Here is a 22,591-nt window from a genome sequence, read left to right as displayed (position 1 = left end):
TCTCCTCCACTAGCATCATGTGGCTCCTTTTACAAAGTGACTTCTGCATTTCTTACACTACAGTTCTCCACACTGTGGACACCTTAGAAGGTGGAGACAGGATGGGCTGCTTTTTTAAAAATTGTGCTCAAATGTACATGACATAAAATTCACCTTAACCATTTTTTAGTATATAGTTCAGTAGTGTTAAGTGTCTCCACATTGCTGTACAGATCATCTCCAGAACTCTTTTCATCTTGCAAAGCTCTGTACTCATTAAATGATACTCACTATCCCCTTGTTCCTGGAACCTATCCTTCTCTCTGTCCCTATAAATTTGGCGACTCTAGGTACCTCGTGCAAGTGGAATCACATAGTCTTTTTTTTTCTCTTTTTGAGATCACATTTTTCTTTTTGTGACTGGCTGATCTCACTTAGCACAACACTGTCAAGGACCATCCGTGTTGCAACATGTGTCAGAATTTCTTTCTTTTTTGGTTTTTAGTAAGTTGGAATAATATTTCCTTGAATGTATATACCATAGTTTGCCTATCCATTCCTCTGTCCATAGACATTTGAGTGGCTATTACCTGTTAGCTATTGTGAATAACACTGCTGTGAACGTGAATGTACCAATACATTTCTGAGTTCTTGATTTCAGTTCTTTTGGATACATACCTAGAAGTAGAGTTGCCGAGTCATATGGTAATTATATTTTTAATTTTTTTGAGGAACTGCCCTACTGGGGTTCCCTCGAGCTGTGCCATTTTATATTCCCATTAACAGTGCGCAAGGATTCAATTTCTCTACATCTTTGCCAACACTGCTATCTTCTGTTTATTGGGGGTTGTTGTTATTGTTGTTCTGCTAGTAGCCATTTTAGTGGGTGTGGGATGCTATCTCATAGTGGTTTTCTTTAACACTTCCCTGACAATTAGTGATGTTGAGCATCTTTTTGGCCATTTGTATATCTTCTTTGGAGAAATGTCTGTTTGAGTCATTCCCCTGTTTGTTTTTTTTTTATTTTAAAACCAAGTTGTTTGTTTTGTTGTTGTTGTTGAGTTATAGAAGCTCTTTATATATTCTAGATATTAATCTCTTAACAGATATATAATTTGCAAATATTTTTATCCATTCTGTAGATTGCCTTTTTCCTCTCTTATGTTCTTTGATGCACAGGAATTTTAAATTAGCACTAGTTTCAAAATCATCAAGGACTTGTCCTCCTCATCACTGTGTCCCCAGTAGAGGAGCTGGAGCTTGTAGAACATGTGTGGAATGAATGAACGATTGAGGACAGAGATCTGTGATTGGAGCTCTGAGTCCTCACTGCTCAAAGTGTTGTCTATGGTCTAGCAGTCCGGGCATCCCCTGGAAGCTAGTTGAAAAGTTGAAACTCACACTCTACTGTAGACCTACTGAATGAGAATCTGCAGTTCTACAAGATCCCAGATGAATCTGATGAACATGAAGGTTTGAAAGTTGCTCCGAATAACTATCAAACTCAGTAGTCAGCTCTGGTTGGGTCATGGCCAATAAGACAGAGTCTGTCACATCTGGACTGACTTTATATTTTAGTAAAGAGTTCAGCCCACTGCGTGGGTTTTCTTATTTACCAACAGAGAGAAAATTAAATGCGAGAATCTGCTTCTAAAGGGTACGGTGAGTTTCCTTCATTCCTGAGGACCTTTCCTGGACAGCTTATCTCTGCGTCAGCCAGGGGTAGCTCTGCCCTGTGATCTCCGAGGGCCTCTCACAGGCAGAGTGTTCTGACACGTAGAGAGAGTGTGACCGAACCTGCCCACCTGGGGTTCCCTCGAGCTCACTATCTGCAGTACACCTGCCTCCTCTCATGGATTCTTAAAGATCAGAGCACTCCCAGTGGACACACAGAGGTTGTGGTTCATTCCAGCAGAGCTGAGAGGGAACCTGTCTGAAGAACCGCCTTCCACTAAGTGGTCAGCCCAGGACCCAGATACCTCACCTCGTCCCACGTTTTCCCGGTCTCAGGAAAGAAGCCCCTTCTCCCGGCCCCGTTTCACTATCGAGAACATCCTGCCAAGACCAGAAAGAGTTTCTCTCTGATCCGTAGCAGAACAGGGCTTGGAGGCACATTAGGCACCAGTGATAGAATTCTGAGAGGATTTTAATAATAACCCAAATCCCAGCAAAATTATTTCCAGAGGACACGCATTTCAGGTTTCTTGAAGGATGTTTATAATAAGCCAGAGAATTTCTCTTGTTGTCGTTAATGGGCTAGAACGGGTTTCAGTTAAATTTTACATGAAAAGGATATATTAACCTGCATAAAATATGTTCATAATCTCGATTTAAAATTAAAAAGAAGAAAAAAACCCACAACCACATGTACAATATATTGCCCCAAGTAAAAGCCTTGGGAAAAAAACAAAAACTTTGCTGGTACCACGCTAGTACCATTTTTACAGAGATAAAAATTCTATGCTCCCCTCGGTACACATGCATATCCCATTATTGTCACAGGGAGTTATGTATGTTGACTGGAGGGAAGAATAGATGCTGAGCTTCGGAAGGGATGAGAGGAAGGAAACAGAAGTCATTTGGTTTCATGGGTTTGCTCCAGTCCGGAGAGAGCAGGCCGCGGGGCCCCGGGTAAGCACAAGGCGGTCCTCAAGGAGGTGAAGCAGGCCCCCCCACTGGCCCCAAGTGGAGGTGGAATCTGATTAGTCTCCTGTTAGGGACTGTCAACTCTGTCACAGGGATGTCACCTCCCAGGCCCTCTGCTGCTTGGCATTGACCAGAGACAGCCACCTGGCTGGATGCTTCTCAGCTGTGTCAGAGGCCAGTGGAGGTCGCTGGAGGCTCTGATTTTATTCATGGTGGGCCAAGCGGCGCTCTTCCTCTCCAGGAAGACTGGTAGCACCTTAAGCACTCGTGAGGAACCCCCTTTTGGGAGATGGTAGGGATCCTACTCCACAAGTGAGTGCTGTAGGAGAAGCCCGCCTCACCTCGTCTGAGGAGAATAATGTGACCTTGTGCTCTGAGGAGGAAGGTGACTCGGGACTGACCGCCTCAGGACTGTGGTCCCTGTTTACTGTGTCATTAGGCGGTCCTGTCACATTGCAGTCTTCCACATACCTGTTCATTCCTCACACATTTATTGAGTGCTGGCACACAGTGTGCAAGGAGCTGTGGGGACAGGTGCAATGAGCCTTAGAACCTCCTGACCGAGGGGAACAGGTGGCAGAGAGGGAAGCTGGGCTAGAGGTTGACCGAGGCTGGGGGGAGGCCTGAAGGTCCTGCAGGTCCAGCCCCATGAGTGACCCCACCATGTGGCACAGGCCCATCTTGCTCCTGGGGGTCCTGGAGAGGCCCACTCTGGGAAGACCCAGCCCTGTGTGTCTGCAGGGACCGTCCCTTCAGAGCGGTGGCTTGTTTTCCGGCTCAGCTCAGCTGATTTGCCGCTTTTATTGGGCACTTCGTTGTTGGGATCATTGCACTGCTGGGAAATTTTTTTTAAACCTTTTTACTCTATTTTATTTTTGTAATCTCATGAAACAATATCATTTGTACTCACATCTGATTTTTTTTTTAATTGAAAAAGCTGATTTCATTTAAAACCTCAGTTTTGAGTGCAAAACATTTCAGAATTGTTATTGAAAGACTTTTTCAGTCTCAAATAGAGAATACTAAAAAAAAAAAAAAAGTGCCATTTTGGGGGAAAAGAAAAGAAAAGAAAAAAAAATCATGGTATTTGTGACATCAAGCTAAGTATTCAGAATATCCAGAAGGAAATCTGGATGTGAAATTCTGAGTTTCTGAAGATCTAATAGAGCACTGACGGGATTTTATGGCCCTGGAGCCGGATTTAATTCTAATTTATTATTATAATTTCCAAAAGCTGAATTCATACATTCCAACAAGCCTGTGTGATGTCCAGAAGCCTTGTGCATGTGTGATTCGGGCACACACAGAAAGTTGAAGATTGCAAACTGCGAATTCAATCGTGTGGACCCATTGCTCACATTACATATGAATTCAACAAATGGGCCAGCATACCTGCTCTTATTTTATGTCTGGTCTTACTGCTCGGTTTGTGTCCTGTGCACTGTGCCCTTGACATAATGCTAGTGGTGGCGATGGTGATGGTGACGGTGGTGACGTGATGAAGATGATGATGGCGATGACGGTAATGACTCAGACCCTTCCCTTCCATGGCATTCTCCGCTATCCCCGTGCTTGTCCCTAGGAACGCTGGCACAACCTGACCTAAGATTGCTGTTGGCTCCGTCTCCCCGATGAGGCAGGGAGCTCAGGGAGGTAAGGACTGGCACAAGATCACCCACTGGGAAGTGACAGTACAGGGTCTGGTTGGGCACTTGGCCTCGGGTCCCTGTTCGTCCCCTCCCCGGGCTCCGTCGAGAGCACTCAAGAAAGTTCTAGTCCATGTTTTGGAGTGGTTTCTGTCTTGACCTCACTATCTGGGTTTTTATATGATGAAAGTTGCAATAGTGATCCTACTTGGGGGCACTGGACTGGGGCTGGTAGTTCGGAATATCCATTTGTTCAGGTTAGAAAGTGAAGTTCCTCCCGTAGGCTCTCATTTCTCTGTAGTTGCCAGATTTTTATTTGGCTTGCATTCTTGAAGCCATTTTCTGTGTATGTACACACTTATTATATCCATCTTTCTCTCTATATATTCCCAAAGTGTATACACAGTCAGCCCACAAGCAGTGTAGGTCATGGTTACAGATTATGACAAAGGATTAACGTGTGCCAACTTCCCTAAAAATGAGAATGATCTGAAACAAAATGATTACACATTGAAATGTTTTCTCACTAATAATATATGTCAGGTTCGTATTTCCATGTCAGTACATATGTAGACCCATACTGTTCTTTTAATAACTGCAAAGTGTCATGGTATCATTTCTTTCATCTATCTACCTGATAGCATCATATGTCAATATTTTAACTTATGAAGTTGATAGCCATGCAGATTTATATGATTCCAGGAAGTAGAACCTACGTATCCTTCTTCTTGGTAGAATGTGCTCACGGAAACCCTAAATAGGCTGAAAGAGAAAAAAAATCCCATGGGTCTGCTCATGATTTCCAAAAGCATCCCCTCGCTGTACTCCTAAGGCCCAGGATATTCAGAGAAAGGTTTTTCCCGCAGCGACAGACTGATTTTCTTTCATTTCCTCTTAAACTCATTCAGTCAATCCTGTAAAAATGTGCACTGACTCTCCCCTGTGTGCCAAGGAGCACCTGAATCAGGCACCTTCCGGGAAGCTAAGTTTCAGCCAGTGGCGTGCTCCAGCCCACGTCTGTCCACAAGAGACCATGTAAGTTCTTAAGACTTACACATGTAAGTCAGCCAGTGCCATAAAGCAGAACATTTTTCTTGAAGAATGAGTTGCTCACAGTTTCCCAGCACACTCTTGGATGCAGCAGTGAAGGGTGGACAGAGTCCGTGCTTTTGCGGAGCTGGGCGGCGTGCTTGGAGACTAGCTCTAGCACCAGTGCCCCTGCTTCCTAGCTGGTGACCTCAAGCCTGCCATTTCTGTGACTTTGTTTCTACCTGGGTAAAATGATGACGATGATAAGAGTGCTTCCTGTGTAGAGTTAGGTGCTATGATTACATTCTGGTGGGAGAAGGCAGATGAACAGGACTTTATAATTCCAAGGAGTGATATGTGGTCTGCAGAGCTGTACTGCAGAGCAAATGAGCCAGGAAGGACAGCGTTTGATGGAGAAAGTGCCTCCTTGGAACAAAGGCCCAGTAAAGTAAGGGAGCAAGCCACACTGCTATTTGGGGAAGAAATTCCAGACAGAGAGTACAGCCCGGGCAAGGGCCTTGAGGTGGGCTCTGGACAAGGAGTACTGTGTGGGTGTGTCTGACACACACCAGGAGGCCAGTCTGGCTGGAGCATTGGTCAGCAAGACGGATGTGTGGTGTGAACTGAGGTCAGAGGATTCCTGGGACAAAATCATGAAGGATCAGTATCCTGATAGGGACTCTAGATTTTATTCTATGTATAATAAGAAACCACTGGAGAATTTTGTGCAGAGAAGTGAGTGGTTTGACTTATTGTTTTAGATGGATCAACTTTACCACTATGCATTATAGATATAAATAAATATATATAATATATTTAATATATAATATAAAAATATATATAATTTATATGATATAAAAATTATATATATATATCTTACTGGATGTATTTGGCACTGACCTGAGGTCCAGGGGCATCCATCAGAATCTGGGAGGTGGCGTTTTCCAAATGATTTTTGAGTGTCTTCTTCTCTCTGCCTCTAAGTATTTCAAAGGGACCAACTGTCAAAACAACACTTGTCTGTACTCTATAATAAAAATTATCGGAATAATAATAAGCGAGCCCTTGTGTAGTATTTACTATTTCCCGACAAGGTCATTTTCTAAGTACATTACACTTATTAATGCATTTAATCTTCAAAATAACCCTGTGGGATAGATACTATCATGAGTCTCACTTTATAGATAAGGAAATGGAGGCATAGGGAAGCCGAGAAACTCACCTAGGGTCACAGAGCAGGAAAACAGCAGTCTTTCTGTCCCTGAGAATCTATGCTGTTATGTACCACCACATAGACCCTGGAAGCCCAGACACTCTGTGAGTCAGAGCGTTAAGGATTCCAGTTGACTGGAAGACGGAGGGTTCAAAATCGAAGATTCTCATAGCGGGCCCTACGTAGAAGGAGATAATCAAACACTCTCTTTTTCTAAACATAAATATTCTTTTGAACAATACTGCCAGTAAAAGTACTTTTGGAAGGAAGCTGGGAAAACATACATCTATGGTCCATGGGGAAAAGAAAATGAGTGTCTGTATTAGATCATGGAGCTAATCACCGCTATAACTGTGCCACTATGAAAAGTTTCATGTGTCAGGACCCTCCCCAAGAGCTTTATCTATAATCACATTTTAGCTTCCAAACATACATTGGTGAAATCTAGAGACCTCCATCTGTCTGATGACTTGTAAAGCCTTGGGCCTTTTCTGTGCGTGGCTTTAGCGTTCTATAGCTGGTCACCTCTGAGCGTCCTCAGAGCAATTAGCCAGGGGCATGTGACTTTCCATCATGTCATAGTCATTCTGGGAATGCGCTTTGCTAAACATCCTTTGAATTCTCCAGAGTCAAGAGCATGATGCGAATTTGCTCTGCTCAAGAGTTCCAAGTGACTTCATCCAACCCTCGGTGCCAAAATCCTGGATACAACTTTGAAATCTTAATCTCCTTCCAAAACTTCTCTCCTAAGTTCCAGAGCCTTTCAAATCCTTCCAGAGCCATAGAGAACACTGGTTCATTGGCTATCAATTCTGAATAATCATGTGAAAGCCAGGCATGGGGAAGGAATTTGGGCAGATACAATCTCGAGGTTTATGGAAGTCTGAAGCAACAGACGAAGGAGGCATTATGTGCCTATGTGCCGCTGTGTGACGACCAAGGCTCCTGGTCTCTAGACCCTGGCTCAGAATGTCAAGAGGCACCCATCCGTGTCAGCAGTCACAGCTGCATGCTGAATTTGGGGAGTGTGGTTGAATCCCAACCCTCCCCTCAGAGTGAGGATTCTGGTATCAGTTATGTTGCTGAAGCCAGAGGTCCTAGTGGACCAGTGATCTCACCTCCAAGGAGATGGTGAGTAGACCTGGCATGTGACTCCAGCAGTTCCCTCATAAAATTCCCCTGGCCTTCTCCAGTGCTACCCTTTCACTGCTTAGCTTCCTAGTTCCAACTGTCCAGTGGACTTCTCTACTCAAAGGTCTGTTGCCAGGGGCGCCTGGTTGGCTCAGTTGGTTAAGCCTCTGACTCTTGATTTCGGCTCAGGTCATGATCTCAGGGTCTTGACATCGAGCCCCACTTAAGGCTCTGCCCTCGATGCAGAGTCAGTCTCTCTCTCTCTCTCTCTCTCCCTCTGCTCCTCCCTGTCCTCACTCTCTATCCCTAAAATAAATAGATAACTAAAATCTTTTAAAAGTCTGCTGCCACCTGACACAGAGCGTGGCCAAAGCAGAGTACGCCAGTTGGCTGACCTGTGGAATTCAAAATTAAGTCAAGTTCATATCCAGGGCATGCCAGTTCTAACTGGACCAGTGAGAATGATGGCATAGTTTTCTTTCCAGAGGTTGGACCTACGGCTACCTGTCTGGGGCCCGCCATCAAATAGAGCCTCGCCCACAGCACTGCCTCCACGTCTTTGGTGGCTGGAGTCCTGTGTGTGGGCGTCGTGAGGGGAACATTTGTTTTACTAGGTATTCCTCTGTTGAATAAAAAATGAGCACTTATCTTGAAGGGGGAAGAGGAAGTCTGCCCTTGATAATATGTAATTCTCTCTTGGGCAAATAGATTCCTGATAGTGCAAGTCGGTAGAACTGCAATCACATTTTTTAACTCTAAGGTGACGTTAGCATAAACATCCCCATGTCCTAGTTATTGATCTTTTGCTCAGATAATGCTATTACCCAATTGAACTTCTGACATTGGAGAACTTGCAGTGGCTGCAATTCCATTTTTCTTTTATTCCTGCAACTTAATTCAACGTGCACATCCAGCTGTGATCTCTAGGAAAAAAATGTTGTTTTGTAGGAGTCTGCGTGGAATGTTCAATCAGCCTTTCTCTCTCTCTCTCTTTTTTTTTTCTCTCTGTCTCAATCCTGGTAAGAATGTTAAGTTTTGGGTTGAATCCTGGAATGAAATAGTCAGAAACTCCCAATTAGGAGCTTGAAGTGTGCTGTGTCCCCAAGAGGTGCACGACTTCTGAATTCTTGGGGGTTGACTTCTCTAGTGTGAGCCATGTCCAGTAAATCCTTCCCCATAGACCCACTTTCCATAATCAATACTCTAAAACCAGGAGAAAGAAGAGCTTAATTTAGAAGTGGGAAATCCAGCCTGGGGACTGTCATCTGCTGTTGAGTGTCTCACCACTGGCAGCACAGAAAAATGGGCCATGGAAGACTTGGCATTTCACTGCACACTGACCTCATTACACCTAGAGTCCAGAAGGTTCCATCACTGCGTGAGAAAGCTGGTTTGTGTGATGATGCTTTCCGAAGCCTTCCGAAGGGAAGTTGTGCTATGTGAGAATGTAATCTGGCTCAGTGGTGGTCAGTGTGCTATTGAGTACAAGCCTAGGATCTGTGAGGTCCTTAGGGACAGTGGAAGGGTCACACAGCTGATATCTGAGCCCAGGTCCAAAGTGGTCCTATAGCCCTTCTCTGCTGGCAGCCCCAAGATGCTGGCCTCAGGGCTGGTCTCCTGCCTCCTCTCCATGAACATTTCCACCAACCGAGAGAAGAATTTTTCAGAATTCCATTCAGGCCTTTCTTTGATGCATCAACACATGTCTGTGTGTGAACCTCCATCCCCTCTTGCTTATTGAGTCCCCTTCCAGAAGAAGGAATGGATTCTCCCTTGGCTGGGAGAAAATGTATCCAAAGTGAGATTACAGGTACATAAAGCAAAGAAGAGGTTTAGAACAGGCAAGATCCCAGGCAGTGGAACAGAAATCCCAAGCCCTTATTGGAGGAATAGAGAACTGGCCAGGGGTCTCTATAGGCTGAGAGGGAAAAGAAAATAAAACCAAACAGTCCTGATGAAGAGAAAATGAATCAGATGCTTCTCTCATGTTTGGAAAGTTCTAGGGCCTTTTCTAAAGGATCCCGTCAGACCTTCTCAGCAGTTGGTCCACGTTCCCTCCTTCCTGTTTCTTCCCTCTCCTGCTTTCTGGTGAATACAGCAACATCAGACCCAAGTGTTCGGGGCCTGGAAATCCTGCTTCTAGGAGTTTCTTTTGTGTCTGAGAGAAGTCTAAAGCAGCTGAGTGGGTGTGGACAGCCCACTGGAGAGCACTGAAGGTTGTGCTCTGGAGCGCGCATACATTTCTGTGTGAGTAGGAAGGGGTCTAGAAGACGGGCTGCAGGGTCCTCACCCCAGCTGGGCCCTCTTACATCACTCACCTTAACCTTCACTTGCTGCTCCTGGCTCCTGGCTTTCCTACCAGTTCTACAGTTTCACCGGTAATTAATGACTCTCATCATTTGCTCCAAGTTGCTTCTCCCCTGAACCTTCCACGGAAGCATCCGGGCAAAAACAAGGTGGCTTGGTGAGAACTGGTAAAGAGTTTGCATTTACAGCCTTCTGTTGGCCATCAGGAATTTGTTTCCAGATAAACAAGCTGGGAAGTGTAATTAAGCACATGGTTGATGGTGACAGCCAAGTGTGAATGCCAGAAAAACAAAAGGATCTTTAAAGGTGCCAAGGACCGACATTACGCATCTTCTGTGGGAAACTGTATACACTTCACGTCGTGGAGCCTCCTGTGTGCTGCCTCATAGCTTCAATCAAATTATTATATCCCAGAAATATGCATAAGGGAAATGATTCTACACATTTTATGGTGGGTTGTTGCTTGTAGCAGTAATTGAAGTACCTTTCCACTTATGAAAGTACTAATTTTATTTGTTTTTATTGCTTTTCTAGATGCAATTATTTATTTAGTGTGCTTTGGCTTTATTGAATTATGTTTACTATAGAAACATCATAAAAATGTATGAAAACAACACATCAGCCCAGCCAGCCTGGTGACCTGTATTGAGAAAGCTAGTGTTATTTTTCATATCCAAACGTAATGGAATAACTTAAGAATAAACAGATAATCCACACTAGAAAACAATGCAATTTCAAAGTAATGTGATAAAACACCTGGACAATGTGATTTCCTAAATCCGGGTTCTAAAATTTACATGAGTTAGGTTTTTGCGTGCTTCTTGGAGGACACATGGCATTTCTAAATGGAATCATTATAATGTGAAATGTAATTAAAAGAAAAGCAAGATGTAAACGGGATTTTTGTTGGCTTGGAATCTATGGACAACTAGGAAGCCATGTAAAGACTGTTGATGTCCAAAGACCAGCAGGAGGCTCTCATCCCTATAAATGTCCTTGGAAATTTAAAAATGGCCGATCTGTGAAGGTCGCTTGGCATTCGTACTGGCTGTAGGAGTTTAGGAACTCTCCTTGTCTCTTGCTTCCTATCTCTGTTAGGATGCTCTATTTCAGAAGAAAAGAGGCTTTTGCTTCGGCATTCTTTTTAAGAAACTTAAATCGAATGCGAATGATTTACTTGTCCTGAATCTTGGCTCGATAACCAAGGTGGAAGCATGAAAAATCAAAAATCTAAACAAAACAACACAACCAAAGCCAAGAAACCAAAATGACAAACAGGTTGCTTAAAAGCAAGTAATGTGTCTTTTTATGACTGTAAATTGGTGACTGACTCTTATTTTTCTGATTATGACTTAAAAGCTAATTAATGTGTTGCTTATGTACATGTGCCTACTAGAAGATGTGAGAGGCTTCAACAAATTGCAACTAACTTGTGGGTCTCCCTTTGGCCATCTAGATTAAATCAGTGGAGGGCATCATGGATTTGTACCAGGTGTTTGATTTCCAAGCAGGTTCCAAGGACTTTTTAAGCATGTAGAATAGAAGCACACGTGTTTGCCCAAATGATAGTAAAACATATAGTACATGTATGGTTCCAGCATTCTTTTTTTTTTTTTTTAAGATTTTATTTATTTGTTTGACAGACAGAGATCACTAGTAGGCAGAGAGGCAGACAGAGAGAGAGGAGGAAGCAGGCTTCCCGCTGAGCAGAGAGCCCGATGCAGGGCTCAATCCCAGGACCCCGAGATCACGACCGGAGCCGAAGGCAGAGGCTTTAACCTCTGAGCCACCCAGGCACCCCTCCATCATTCTTTTTAAAGACTGCACCATATACCCCCTGTATGAACACAGTGGACGTCCTGTTGACGTCCATTGAAGTGTTTCCAGATTCTTGTTTGTACCAACAAACACCTCCACTAATGATATACAGGACCCATTTCTTCTGTTTCTTTGGGCAATCTTTCTTCTTTAATGTTTGTTAACACACAAGACAAAAAGTGAAATGTCTGATTTTAAATCGTTGATTCTCTTAGTACCTCTCAGTGAGAGGTTGAGTCTCATTTGTATGTGTAAGAGCCTTGTAATTTCCTTTCCTATGAACTATCTGGTCTGTCTGTTGTACTTTTGTTTAATTTTCTGATGGATTATTGGCTATAATCTTTCTTGAATTGTAAGGTCTTTTGATATGAGTTGCAAATATTTTCTTCTTCATTATTTAATGTTCCTTTCGCTTTATTTAGGAAATATTTTGCCATCTATGGCACGAAGATGTACATATCTATTTTGTACTGATCCTGCAGTATTGTGTAAAATACCCTCTATACACTGAAGTTATTTTTTAAAAATGTCCCCACACATTCTTCTAGCACTTCTTATGAATTTATTTTCCACATTAAAATTTTAAATTTTTCTGGGATTTGTCTGGTGTAAAGAATGATGTAGGGATTTTTTTTTTAAATGACTACCCAAGTGTCTTAACACTATTTATTGAAAAATAATAATTTATTTTATTATTTCGGGTTCATTTCTAGACTTTCTCATCAGTTTCATTGATGTATAGGTGTATTCCTTTGCCAGTACCACAGTATTTTACTTATTACAGCCTTAGATTTTAATATCACTAGAATTGGATTACTAGTATTCTTTACATATTTATTTAATAAATATATTTATAATTTACAGTTATTTAATGAATATATTTATATAATATAACATATTTATTATATATATAGAAATATATTTATCTTTAATAAAAATGCTTATTTATTATTAAGTTTGATATGTAACATGGTATAAGTTTAAGGTATACCTGTGCTATTTTGATACCTTTATATATTGTAATATGATTGCCAATGTAGTGATATTTATCACATTACATAATTATACATGTACATACACGTGTACATAATTATAGCACAGTGTTATTGTCTACATAGATTGTCCTGTGCATTAGATCTCAGTGCCTTATTATTGCTCATTACAAGTTTGTACCCTTATGCACCATCACTCTGATTTGACTCCTCTCATTCCCCAGATTACCACCATTTTACTCTCTGCTTCTTATAAGTTTAACTTTGGGAGATTCTACGTATAAGTAATATCATACAGAACTTGTCTTTCTCTGTCTCACTTATCTTACTTTAGCATAATGTGCTCAAGGCCCACCCATGTTGTCACAAAGGGGAGAATGTCTTCCTTTCTCATGGCTGAATAATATTCATATATATATATATATATATATATATATATATATGGTGTATCTTTTTTATCCATTCATCCATTGATGGACATTTGGGCTGTGTCCATATCTTGGCTTTGTGAATAATGCTGTGATAAAATGGGGTAGCATACATCTTATTAAAATTCTGTTTTTTGTTTTCTTTGGGGATATACCCAAAGAATCTAGAATTGCTAGATTATATGATACATCTATTTTCAATTTTTCAATTTTTTGAGGGACCTCCATATTGTTTCCATAGTGGTTGGACCAATTTACATTCTTCCCAGCAATGTTTAAGGGTTCCCTTTTTACCACATCCTTACCAACTCCTGTCGTCTCATCTTCTTGATGATAGCCATTCTGACAAGTGTGAAGTGATATCTTACTGTGGTTTTGATTTGTATTTCCCTTATGATGAGTGATATTGAGCATCTTTCTATGTGTCTGTTGGCCATTTTGATGTCCTCTTTGGAGAAATGTCTAATTCTTTTGCCCATTTTTAAATTGGATTTTTTTGTTTTGTTATTGAGTTGATGGAACTCTGTATACATTTTGAATATTATTTGAATATTTCAACCCCTTATCCATTAATACAGTTTGAAAAAAGTTCTCCCTTTCTATAGGTTGCCTTTTCATTTTGTTAATTGTTTGATATCCTCTGTAGGGGCTTTTCAGTTTTATGTAGTACTATTTGTTAATTTTTTCTTTTGTTGTTTGTATCTTTACTGTTATTTCCAAGAAAATTATTTCCAAGACTAATATCAATGAGCTTCGTCCACGTGTTTTTTTCTAGGACTTCTATGGTATCAGATATTTTGTTTAGGTCTTTGATCCTTTTCAAGTTAATTTTTGTGAGTGATGTGAGATAGTGGTCCAATTTCATTATTCTGCATGTGTTTCTCCAATTTTCCAGTACCCTTTATTAAAGAGGCTATCCTTTCACTATTGGGTGTTTTGGGCTCCCTTGTCAAATATTAGTTGACTATATATGCTAGGGTTTTTCAGTTGTCTGATATGTCTATATTTGTGCCAGTACCATAGTGTTTTTATTACTGTGGCTTTGTGCTATAGTTTGAAATCTGGAAGCATAATACCACTGGCTTTGTTCTTTTATCTCAGGATTGCTTTGGCTATTTGGGGTCTTGTGGTTCTTCATAAATTTTGGGATTGTTTATTTTATTTCTGTGAAGAATGCCTTTGGTATTTTTATGGGAATTATGTTGAATCTGTAGGTGGCCTTGGATAGGATGGTCATTTTAGCAATACGAATTCTTCCAATCCATGAATATGGAATATCGTTCTGTTTGTGTTTTCTTCAGTTTCTTTCAGCAGAGTTTTTTAGTTTTCATTGTACAGATCTTTCACTTCTTTGGTTAAATTTATTCCTAAGTATATATATTTTTGATGTCCCATTATGAACGAGTACATTTTCTTTACTTGTTTTTCAGGTGCTTCATCTTTAGTGTAGGGGAGTGCAGATAATTTCTATATGTTGTTTTGTATCCTGCCACTTTACCGAAATAGGTTTTTTACTAATTTGGGGGGATTTTCTATATGTAGGGATCATATCAGCAGAAAATAATAATTGTACTTCTTCCTTTCTGATTTGAATGACTTTTATTTCTTTGTTTTGCTTAATTGCCTTAACTAGGACTTCCAGTATTATATTGCATAAGAATAATGAACGTGGGCATCCTTGCCTTGTTCCTGATCTTGGGGAAAATGCTTTCAGTTTCTCTCCATTAAGTAAAACGTTAGCTGTGGATTTGTCATATATGGCCCTTTGTATGTTATTTCTATATCTAGTCTGTTAAAGGTTTTTATCATGAGAGGATACTGTGTTTTGTCAGATGCTTTTTTCTGTATTTATTGAGATGATCATGTGATTTTTATCTTTCATTTTATTGATGTGGTGAATTACATTTATTGATTTGTGTACTTTGAATCATTTTTGCATCTCAGGGATAAATCCTACCTGGTCATGCTGTATAATCTTTTTAATATGTTCATAAATTTGATTTGCTAACACTGTTTTGAGAATTTTTGCATTGATATTCATCAGGAATATTGGTCTAGAGTTTTCTCTTCTTGTGGTACCCCTGTCTGGTTTTTGAATCAAAGTGATGATGGCCTCATAGAATGAGTTGGAAGCATTCCCTTCTTCGTAATACTTTAGAGGATTTTGAAGAGAATTGGTATTAATTGTTCTTTACATCTTTGGTAGAATTTTCCGATGGAGCTATCTGCTCTTGAAAATTTTTGTGTTGGGAGATTTTTTGTTTATTTGTTTGTTTTGTTTTGTTTTTTACTGATTCAATCTCTTTACAGTTAGGTAAGCTACTCTTCAGATTTTCTATTTCTTCCTGATTCAGTCTTCTTAAGCTGTGAGTTTCTAGAAATGTAGACATTTTTTCTTCAGTTATATTATTTGTTGGCATATAATTGTTCATAGTAGTCTCATGATTTTGTGCGTTTCTATAGTATCTGTTCTAAGTTCTTCTCTTTGATTTCTAAATTTTTATTATTTGAGTTTTCTCTATTTTTTTAAATTAGTCTAACTTAAGGTTTTCCAATTTTGTTTATCTTTTTGAAAAACCAGCTCTTAGTTTCACTGATCCTTTCTATTATTTTTCTGGTTTCTATTTCATTTATTTCCATTCTTATGCTTACTTTTTCCTTCTTTCTGTTAACTTTGGGCTCAGTTTGTTTTCTTTTATATAAAATTTGTTGTTCAAGATCTTCCTAATTTCTTAGTATATGCACTTAATGTTATAAATAGTCCTCTCAGAACTGCTTTTGATATATCTCACAGTATTCGATGTTATGTTTTCATCCTCATTTGTTTTGAGATAATTTTTTATTTCCCTTTCGATTTCTTCTTTGATCCAGTGGTTGTTTAGAAATGTGTTGTTTAGTTTCCACATATTTTTAAATTTTTCCTCTTGTTGATTTCTGGTTTTATACCATGTGACCAGAGAAGATAGTTGTTACGATTTAGTCTTCTTAAATTTCCTGAGATAAGTTTTGTGGACTAAGATAATCTATCCTGGAGAATGTTCCAGGTGCACTTGAGAAAGTGTATTCTGTCACTAGTGGGTGGAATGTTCTGTATATGTCTGTTAAGTCCATTTGTTCTAAAATATGTTCCAAGTTGTAGTAACTATAGTTCTCTTTAATGCTCTTCTCCTTTAACCTTTATGCTGTAAAGAGGTTAATATACTATTCTAAAGAAGAGTTATTGTATTCTAATTCTATGTATAGCCTTAATCAGAGTTTTGAGTACTTTCCTCTTTTTCTTTCAGCCTAAGGAGCTCTTTTCAGCATTTCTTGAAGGGCAGGTCTAGTAGTAGTGAACTCTCTCAGCTTTTGTTTGTCTGGGAAAACCTTTATTTCTCCTTCATTTCTGAAGGATGACTTTGCCAGATATTCTTGGCTGATGGTTTTTATCTTCCAGGACTTTGAATATGTCATTCCTCTCTCTCCTGGCCTGTGGAGTTTCGGCTGAGAAATCTGCAGTTAGCCTAACAAGGGCACTTTTGTAGGTTACTGTCTTTTCCCCCACTTCACTGTCTTTAAAATTCTTTCTTTCCTGTTGGCTTTTGACAGTTTTAATATAATGTGTCTTGCAGAGGGTCTTTGTGCATTGAGATAATAAGGTGTTCTGCTAGTTTTGTGAACTTGTATGTCCAGTTCCTCCCCCACGAGTGGGAAGTTCTCAGCTCATTTCTCTAAACAGTCTCTCTTCCCTCCCTGCCTTCCTCCTTCTGGGATACCCATTTTTCTTATGTTGGCTTTTCTAACAGAGTCAGATGAGTCACATGATTTCTTCATTATTTAAGCATTTCAGTTCTCTTGTCTCTTATGCTAGAATATTTTCTATATTTCTGTCTTAGAACTCTCTTCCATTTGATCTGCTGTATTTCCAGTACATTCTAATGCATTCTTCATCTCATTTATTGAGTTCTTCAGCTCCAGAATTTCTGTTCTGTCCTGTTCTGGAATTTCAGTCTCTTTGGTAAAGCATTGCTTCTGTTTATTAGTTTTATTGCTGAGATCATTGTATCATCTAACTGAGTTTTTTGGGGGCTTGTTGAACTTCTTTACAACAAGTATTTCAAATTATCAGTTAGGTTACAATATTCCATATCTTTGGGTTTGGTTGCTGGAAAATTGTCATTTTATTTTTGTATTACCATGTTACTGTGATTGTTTTCATATTACTGTGATTTTTCACAGTGTTTGAAGAGAAGTGGTTCTGCCACTGCATTTGAAGTAGTGAACACCTTTTTTATGTAGGCAAGGTTTTGTTTACTTGGATTCTAACAGTTCAATTCAACAGGTCCATAGTTAGGAACCTTCCTCTTGTTTTACAGAAGGTGGCGCTATAGCACAAGTTTTTGGCTTCTGGTAAGGGATCTGCAGGTCTACTCAGGTTGGGAGCACTATGCCTTTTTAGAAAAGGAAAAGGTTGGGGCAGAGCAAGGGTGAGTAGGGAAGGTAAGTACTCAGTGCTTGGGGCTTTGGGTGTGCCAGCTGCTCCATAGGGGGATCCTGAAGTGGGGATGGTCCTCCTTCAGTCTCTCTTCCTCTCCCCCATCCCTGTGGTCTCCTCAGAGAGCAACTGGTCCCTCCAGCTGGGAGGCACATAGCCAGGCGGACCACCACTCACTGCCTTCACCCTCCACCCCTCTGCCAGAAAGGTGGTGCTGGCTGCTTGTTGGGGCAGCCCACCCCTTCTCTGCCACCACCCCATCCCTCTGCAGTCGGGTCCACTCATCTTCAGGTGCACAGATGGACAGATCTCTCGGCTGTCCTGGTATGCTCTGTTGTGGATGTCCAATTAGTTGTACATGGAAGGGGAGAGAAAAAAGGAATGACACATGCCGCTGTCATGCTGATGTCACTCCATAACAACCCCCCAATTTTTCTTTATTTTGGTTATGTTCCTTAATCATGGCAGGAAAATAAACACCTCTATGTCCTTCATTCAAAAGTTGTTTTTAATAAAAATGTTTATTTTTAATTTTACTAAATGCTTTTCCAGCATCTATAGTGATAACCATATTATTGTTTGCCTCTATAGCTATTGTGGATTGTATTGGTAGATTTTTTCTGATATTGAACCATCTTTGCATTCCAGGAACAGAGTTATCTGCCTTTTAATGTGCTATTTCATTCTGAGTAAATATGATTTAAACTGTACATTAATAAGTGAGTTTGTTTTTAAATAAATGAAGTTTTTCTTCTTTTAATGTTCTAGATTAGTTTAATTACATTGGAATTATCTTTTCCTTAAAGGAATTTCTTGTAGAAAGTTTCCTGTAAAGCTGCCTGGGCCTGGTGTTTTTAAGAAAGAGCTCGTTGACACTATTTCCTCCCATTTTCCCTCCCACCCCTCCTTCCCTTCTTTTCTTTTCCTTTTTTTTAAAAAAATGATAATTAGTACATTCATTTTGCTGGAGTTAATGTTTATAATTCGCATATTTTTGAAACGTTACCCATTTTATCCTGTATTTTGAAATGTGGGACAATAAATTGAGCAAAGAAGTTTTTCTTTAAATAAAAAAAAAATTACTTACATTATATCCCCTTCCTCATTTCTTATTCTATTCATTTGGGCTTCCCCCCCTTTTTATCTTGATTAATTTATTTTTCAGTTTATTTGTTTTACTGGTGTTTTCCAAACACACACTTTTGGGTGTTTTTATAATACTCTTGCTCTGCTTTCTGATTCATATTATCTGGTTTTAATTTTATTGGTCTTTCTTTCTTACTTTTTTTTTCATTTATTTTGTTCTTCCCTAACTTCTTTAATTGGTTGCTTGATACACTTAATTCATATTATTAGTATAAATATTTAAGACTATGATTTTTCAGTGAGTACTGAATTCTTTGGGTTCTTGCAAGTAATACTTTCTTTTTCATCATTATCAAGATATTCCAGAACTTTAGTTTTGTATAGATTAAGTCATTCAAAAAAAATGTGTAGATGGTACCATTCTAATTTTGTTATTAATTTCTAGAATTTTTTGTTTCTGTTTCTATCATTTTCCCCCCCTTTTTTTTTTCTTTCAAAGATTTTATTTATTTATTTGACAGAGAGAAATTACAAGTACACTGAGAGGCAGGCAGAGAGAGAGAGAAGGAAGCAGGCTCCCTGCTGAGCAGAGAGCCCGATGCGGGACTCGATCCCAGGACCCTGAGATCATGACCTGAGCCGAAGGCAGCGGCTTAACCCACTGAGCCACCCAGGCGCCCCCTTTTTTCCCCTTTTGATCAGACATTGTTAGTGGGGTGCCTGGGTGGCCCAGTTGGTTAAGCATCTGACTCTTGATTTCCATTTAGATCATGATCTTAGGGTCATGGGATCGAGTCCCAAGTTGGGCTTCACACTTAGCGGGAAGTCTGCTTAAGATTCTCTCCCTCTGGGGCACGTGGGTGGCTCAGTGGGTTGAGCCTCTGCCTTCGGCTCAGGTCGTGGTCCCGGGATCCTGGGATCGAGTCCCGCATCGGGCTCTCTGCTCCACGGGGAGCCTGCTTCCTCCTCTCTCTCTCTCTCTCTCTCTCTCTCTTCCTGCCTCTTTGCCTACTTGTGGTTTCTGGCTGTCAAATAGATAAATGAAATCTAAAAAAAAAAAAAAAAAAGATTCTCTCCCTCTGCCCCTCCCCCTTCTCATGCTCTCTCTTTATCAAATAAATGAATAAACGAAACATTTCTTAAAAAAAAAAAAGAGAGATAGAAACTGTTAACACGGGCACCTGGGTGGCTCAGTGGGTTAAGCCGCTGCCTTCGGCTCAGGTCATGATCTCAGAGTCCTGGGATCGAGTCCCGCATCAGGCTCTCTGCTCAGCAGGGAGCCTGCTTCCCTCTCTCTCTCTCTGCCTGCCTCTCTGTCTTGTGATCTCTCTCTGTCAAATAAATAAATAAAATCTTTAAAAAAAAAAAAAGAAACTGTTAACACTTTCAGGATTAAAGTTTACTTTGCAGCCTAATGTTTATTTTTTAATTTTTAATTTTTTAAAAAGATTTTATTTATTTATTTATTTATTTATTTAGCACAGCGATACACAGGGAGAGAAGGAACACTAGCAGGGGGAACGGGAGAGGGAGAAGCAGGCTTCCTGCCAAGCAGGGAGCTTGACTCGGGGCCGGATCCCAGGACCCTGGGATTATGATCTGAGCCAAAGGCAGATGCCCCATGACTGAGCCATCTAGGCTCCCTTGTAGCCTAATGTTTATTTATTTTTTGTTAGTGTTCTTTGTCGAGTTAAGAATAATTCATGCTGGGGCGCCTGGGTGGCTCAGTGGTTTGGGCTGCTGCCTTCGGCTCGGGTCATGATCTCAGGGTCCTGGGATCGAGCCCTGCATCAGGCTCCCTGCTCCGCAGGAAGCCTGCTTCCCTCCCTCTCTCTCTCTCTCTCTCTCTGCCTGCCTCTCTGCCTACTTGTGATCTCTGTCTGTCAAATAAATAAATAAAATCTTAAAAAAAAAAAGAAGAAGAATTCATGCTGTCTCTTTGCAGGGCATAATGTTCTTTAGAAGACAGATCTGTATTATTATGTTATTGAGGTTTTATCTATCCTTGGAAAACTTATGTCCATCTGTTCCCCCTTGGATCCCAGAGTGCAGTGAAAGTGCACACCCAGTGAAAGAAGGTATGATGTGGAAACTCCCTGTGGTCAGCTAGAGTTGTGTTGTGTTCTGTCTTCTAGCCGAAGATCGCAGAGGAGAGCCTGACCTACGCTGAGTTGGAGCTGGTCAAACCCCACCGGGCTGCCAAAGGCCTCCCCACCAGCACCGTCTACGCCCAGATCCTCTTTGAGGAGAACAAGCTGTAATGTGGCGTCCTCTTCCGTGGTCCTCTTCCGTGGTCCTATTTAATACATGCCACCCCAGTTATTTATGATACCTTGGAAACAAAACCCTTATTTTTGTATTTTCCCTCGTGTCTCCTGTGTGGTGGGGTACAAGGCTCCTCTCCGTAAAAAAGTAGGGGCCGCAGCCCTTGGACGAATCTCCCAGGACGAATCTCCCAGGACGGGACGTGTCTGGGTCTGAGCCCCAAGCAGTATGGGCTCTGATTCGGAGAGCACCCAAGGAGATTTTCTGCTGAGCCAAACCCCTTCATGTTTTCTTCTCCTTTCTTTGGGTTTTAATCTTTTTTAAAATCTTATTTTAATCTTCTACTCTTCCTGTATTTGTGATATCAAGCTCATAGTATACAGCTAGAGGAAATGCCATTATAGGCGCAAGTGTGAGATGGTAGATACATACTAATTGTTTTTTCAGAAAGTCAGAGAGCATTTCTAGGGCACCTCGAGCGGAGCAAACTGCTTACTGCAAACGGTCACTCAAGAAAGCATCTCTTGTTCTAAACAGATGCACTGACCCTGGAGATTTAAGGGCAGTGGCAGATTGTGGGGAACCTTGCTGTCTAAGCTAACAGCCCAGTATCTCCAAATACGCCAGAGCCCATTTCCCCACCCAGGATCCCCCAAGGCTGCAGGGCGAGTAGCACACCATTCAAAAGGACTTCAGCACGGTGGACCTGCATTGCTATAGAAACTCTTGTTCTCCAGAAAGTTCTTCTGTTTTCCAAAGGAGCAAGGGAGGGAGCAAGGGAGGGAGCCAGCCATCCATGGACACACTGGTGGAAGTGGGCCTCTTAGAAGTGTACAGAGTTACTGCTCTGATTGTTTGTCTGCTTCTGTGTGAGCAGAGCTTTCTGCCTGGTTCCCCTGGGCTAGGAGAGTAGGAGGTGCAAGCCGAGCTGGAAAAACGTGTTTTAAAGACCCGACTGTTGTAGAGCACCTCTCCCAAGCCGACTTCACATGGGCTTTCTCACGTGTCTGGCCTGGGCTCAGACAGGGATGCGGGTCGAGGAGATCTGTGCGGAAGTTGCCCTGTGTGGACTGCTACAACACCCAGGATCTCCCTGAAGACGGAGACCTTCTAGAAGAGAGACATCCTGTTGACTGTATTGTTAAGGACACTTTTTTGTGGGGTGTGCTCTGGGTGCTCACTTATAGCACACTGTAGAAATTGTTCGGCTTTGTAATGGACCATGTATATATGGTAAATTATATATTTTAAACACAACCTTGAGTGTGAGCTGTGCCCCTCTGTATAGCCAAGTGAACTCGGTCAAGTGTCTTATTCCCTAATTACCTCAGACTCATGTTTGTGGTAAGGTGACCTAACCTGCCATAGAGTTCATGTAATGGAATAAGGACTACTCCCAGATTCTGGGTAGAATACATTGATGCCCACTACACTAGGTTAACGCTCATGCGACAGCCAGTACGTATCTTCAGAATGAAATTTCTTTTCAGTGTAAGGCTCTCCCTACCATAGCTTCAAAAAATAAATGTTTGTCCCTGAACTTAGCTCCACAGTAATAACACTCCTGAAGACCCATG

The 22,591-nt window shown here is 41.0% G+C and overlaps 1 protein-coding gene across 2 annotated transcripts in view; it reads left to right on the top strand.

Moving 5' to 3' along the window:
* Positions 1-22,271, top strand: part of VSTM4 (V-set and transmembrane domain containing 4) — a 98,929-nt gene extending 76,658 nt beyond the window's left edge. For both annotated transcript variants that reach the window (XM_082718829.1, XM_082718828.1), the window contains one exon: positions 20,885-22,271. In XM_082718829.1, coding sequence (XP_082574955.1) covers positions 20,885-21,010 — 126 coding nt within the window. In that variant the 3' untranslated portion in view covers positions 21,011-22,271. The remainder of the gene's footprint in view (positions 1-20,884) is intronic.
* Positions 22,272-22,591: the final 320 nt, after the last annotated feature.

This window comes from Mustela nivalis, assembly GCF_964662115.1.
Source record: "Mustela nivalis genome assembly, chromosome: 2".
In the NCBI taxonomy this organism is placed as follows: Eukaryota; Metazoa; Chordata; class Mammalia; order Carnivora; family Mustelidae; genus Mustela; species Mustela nivalis.
This window is presented reverse-complemented; position numbering and strand designations above follow the sequence as displayed.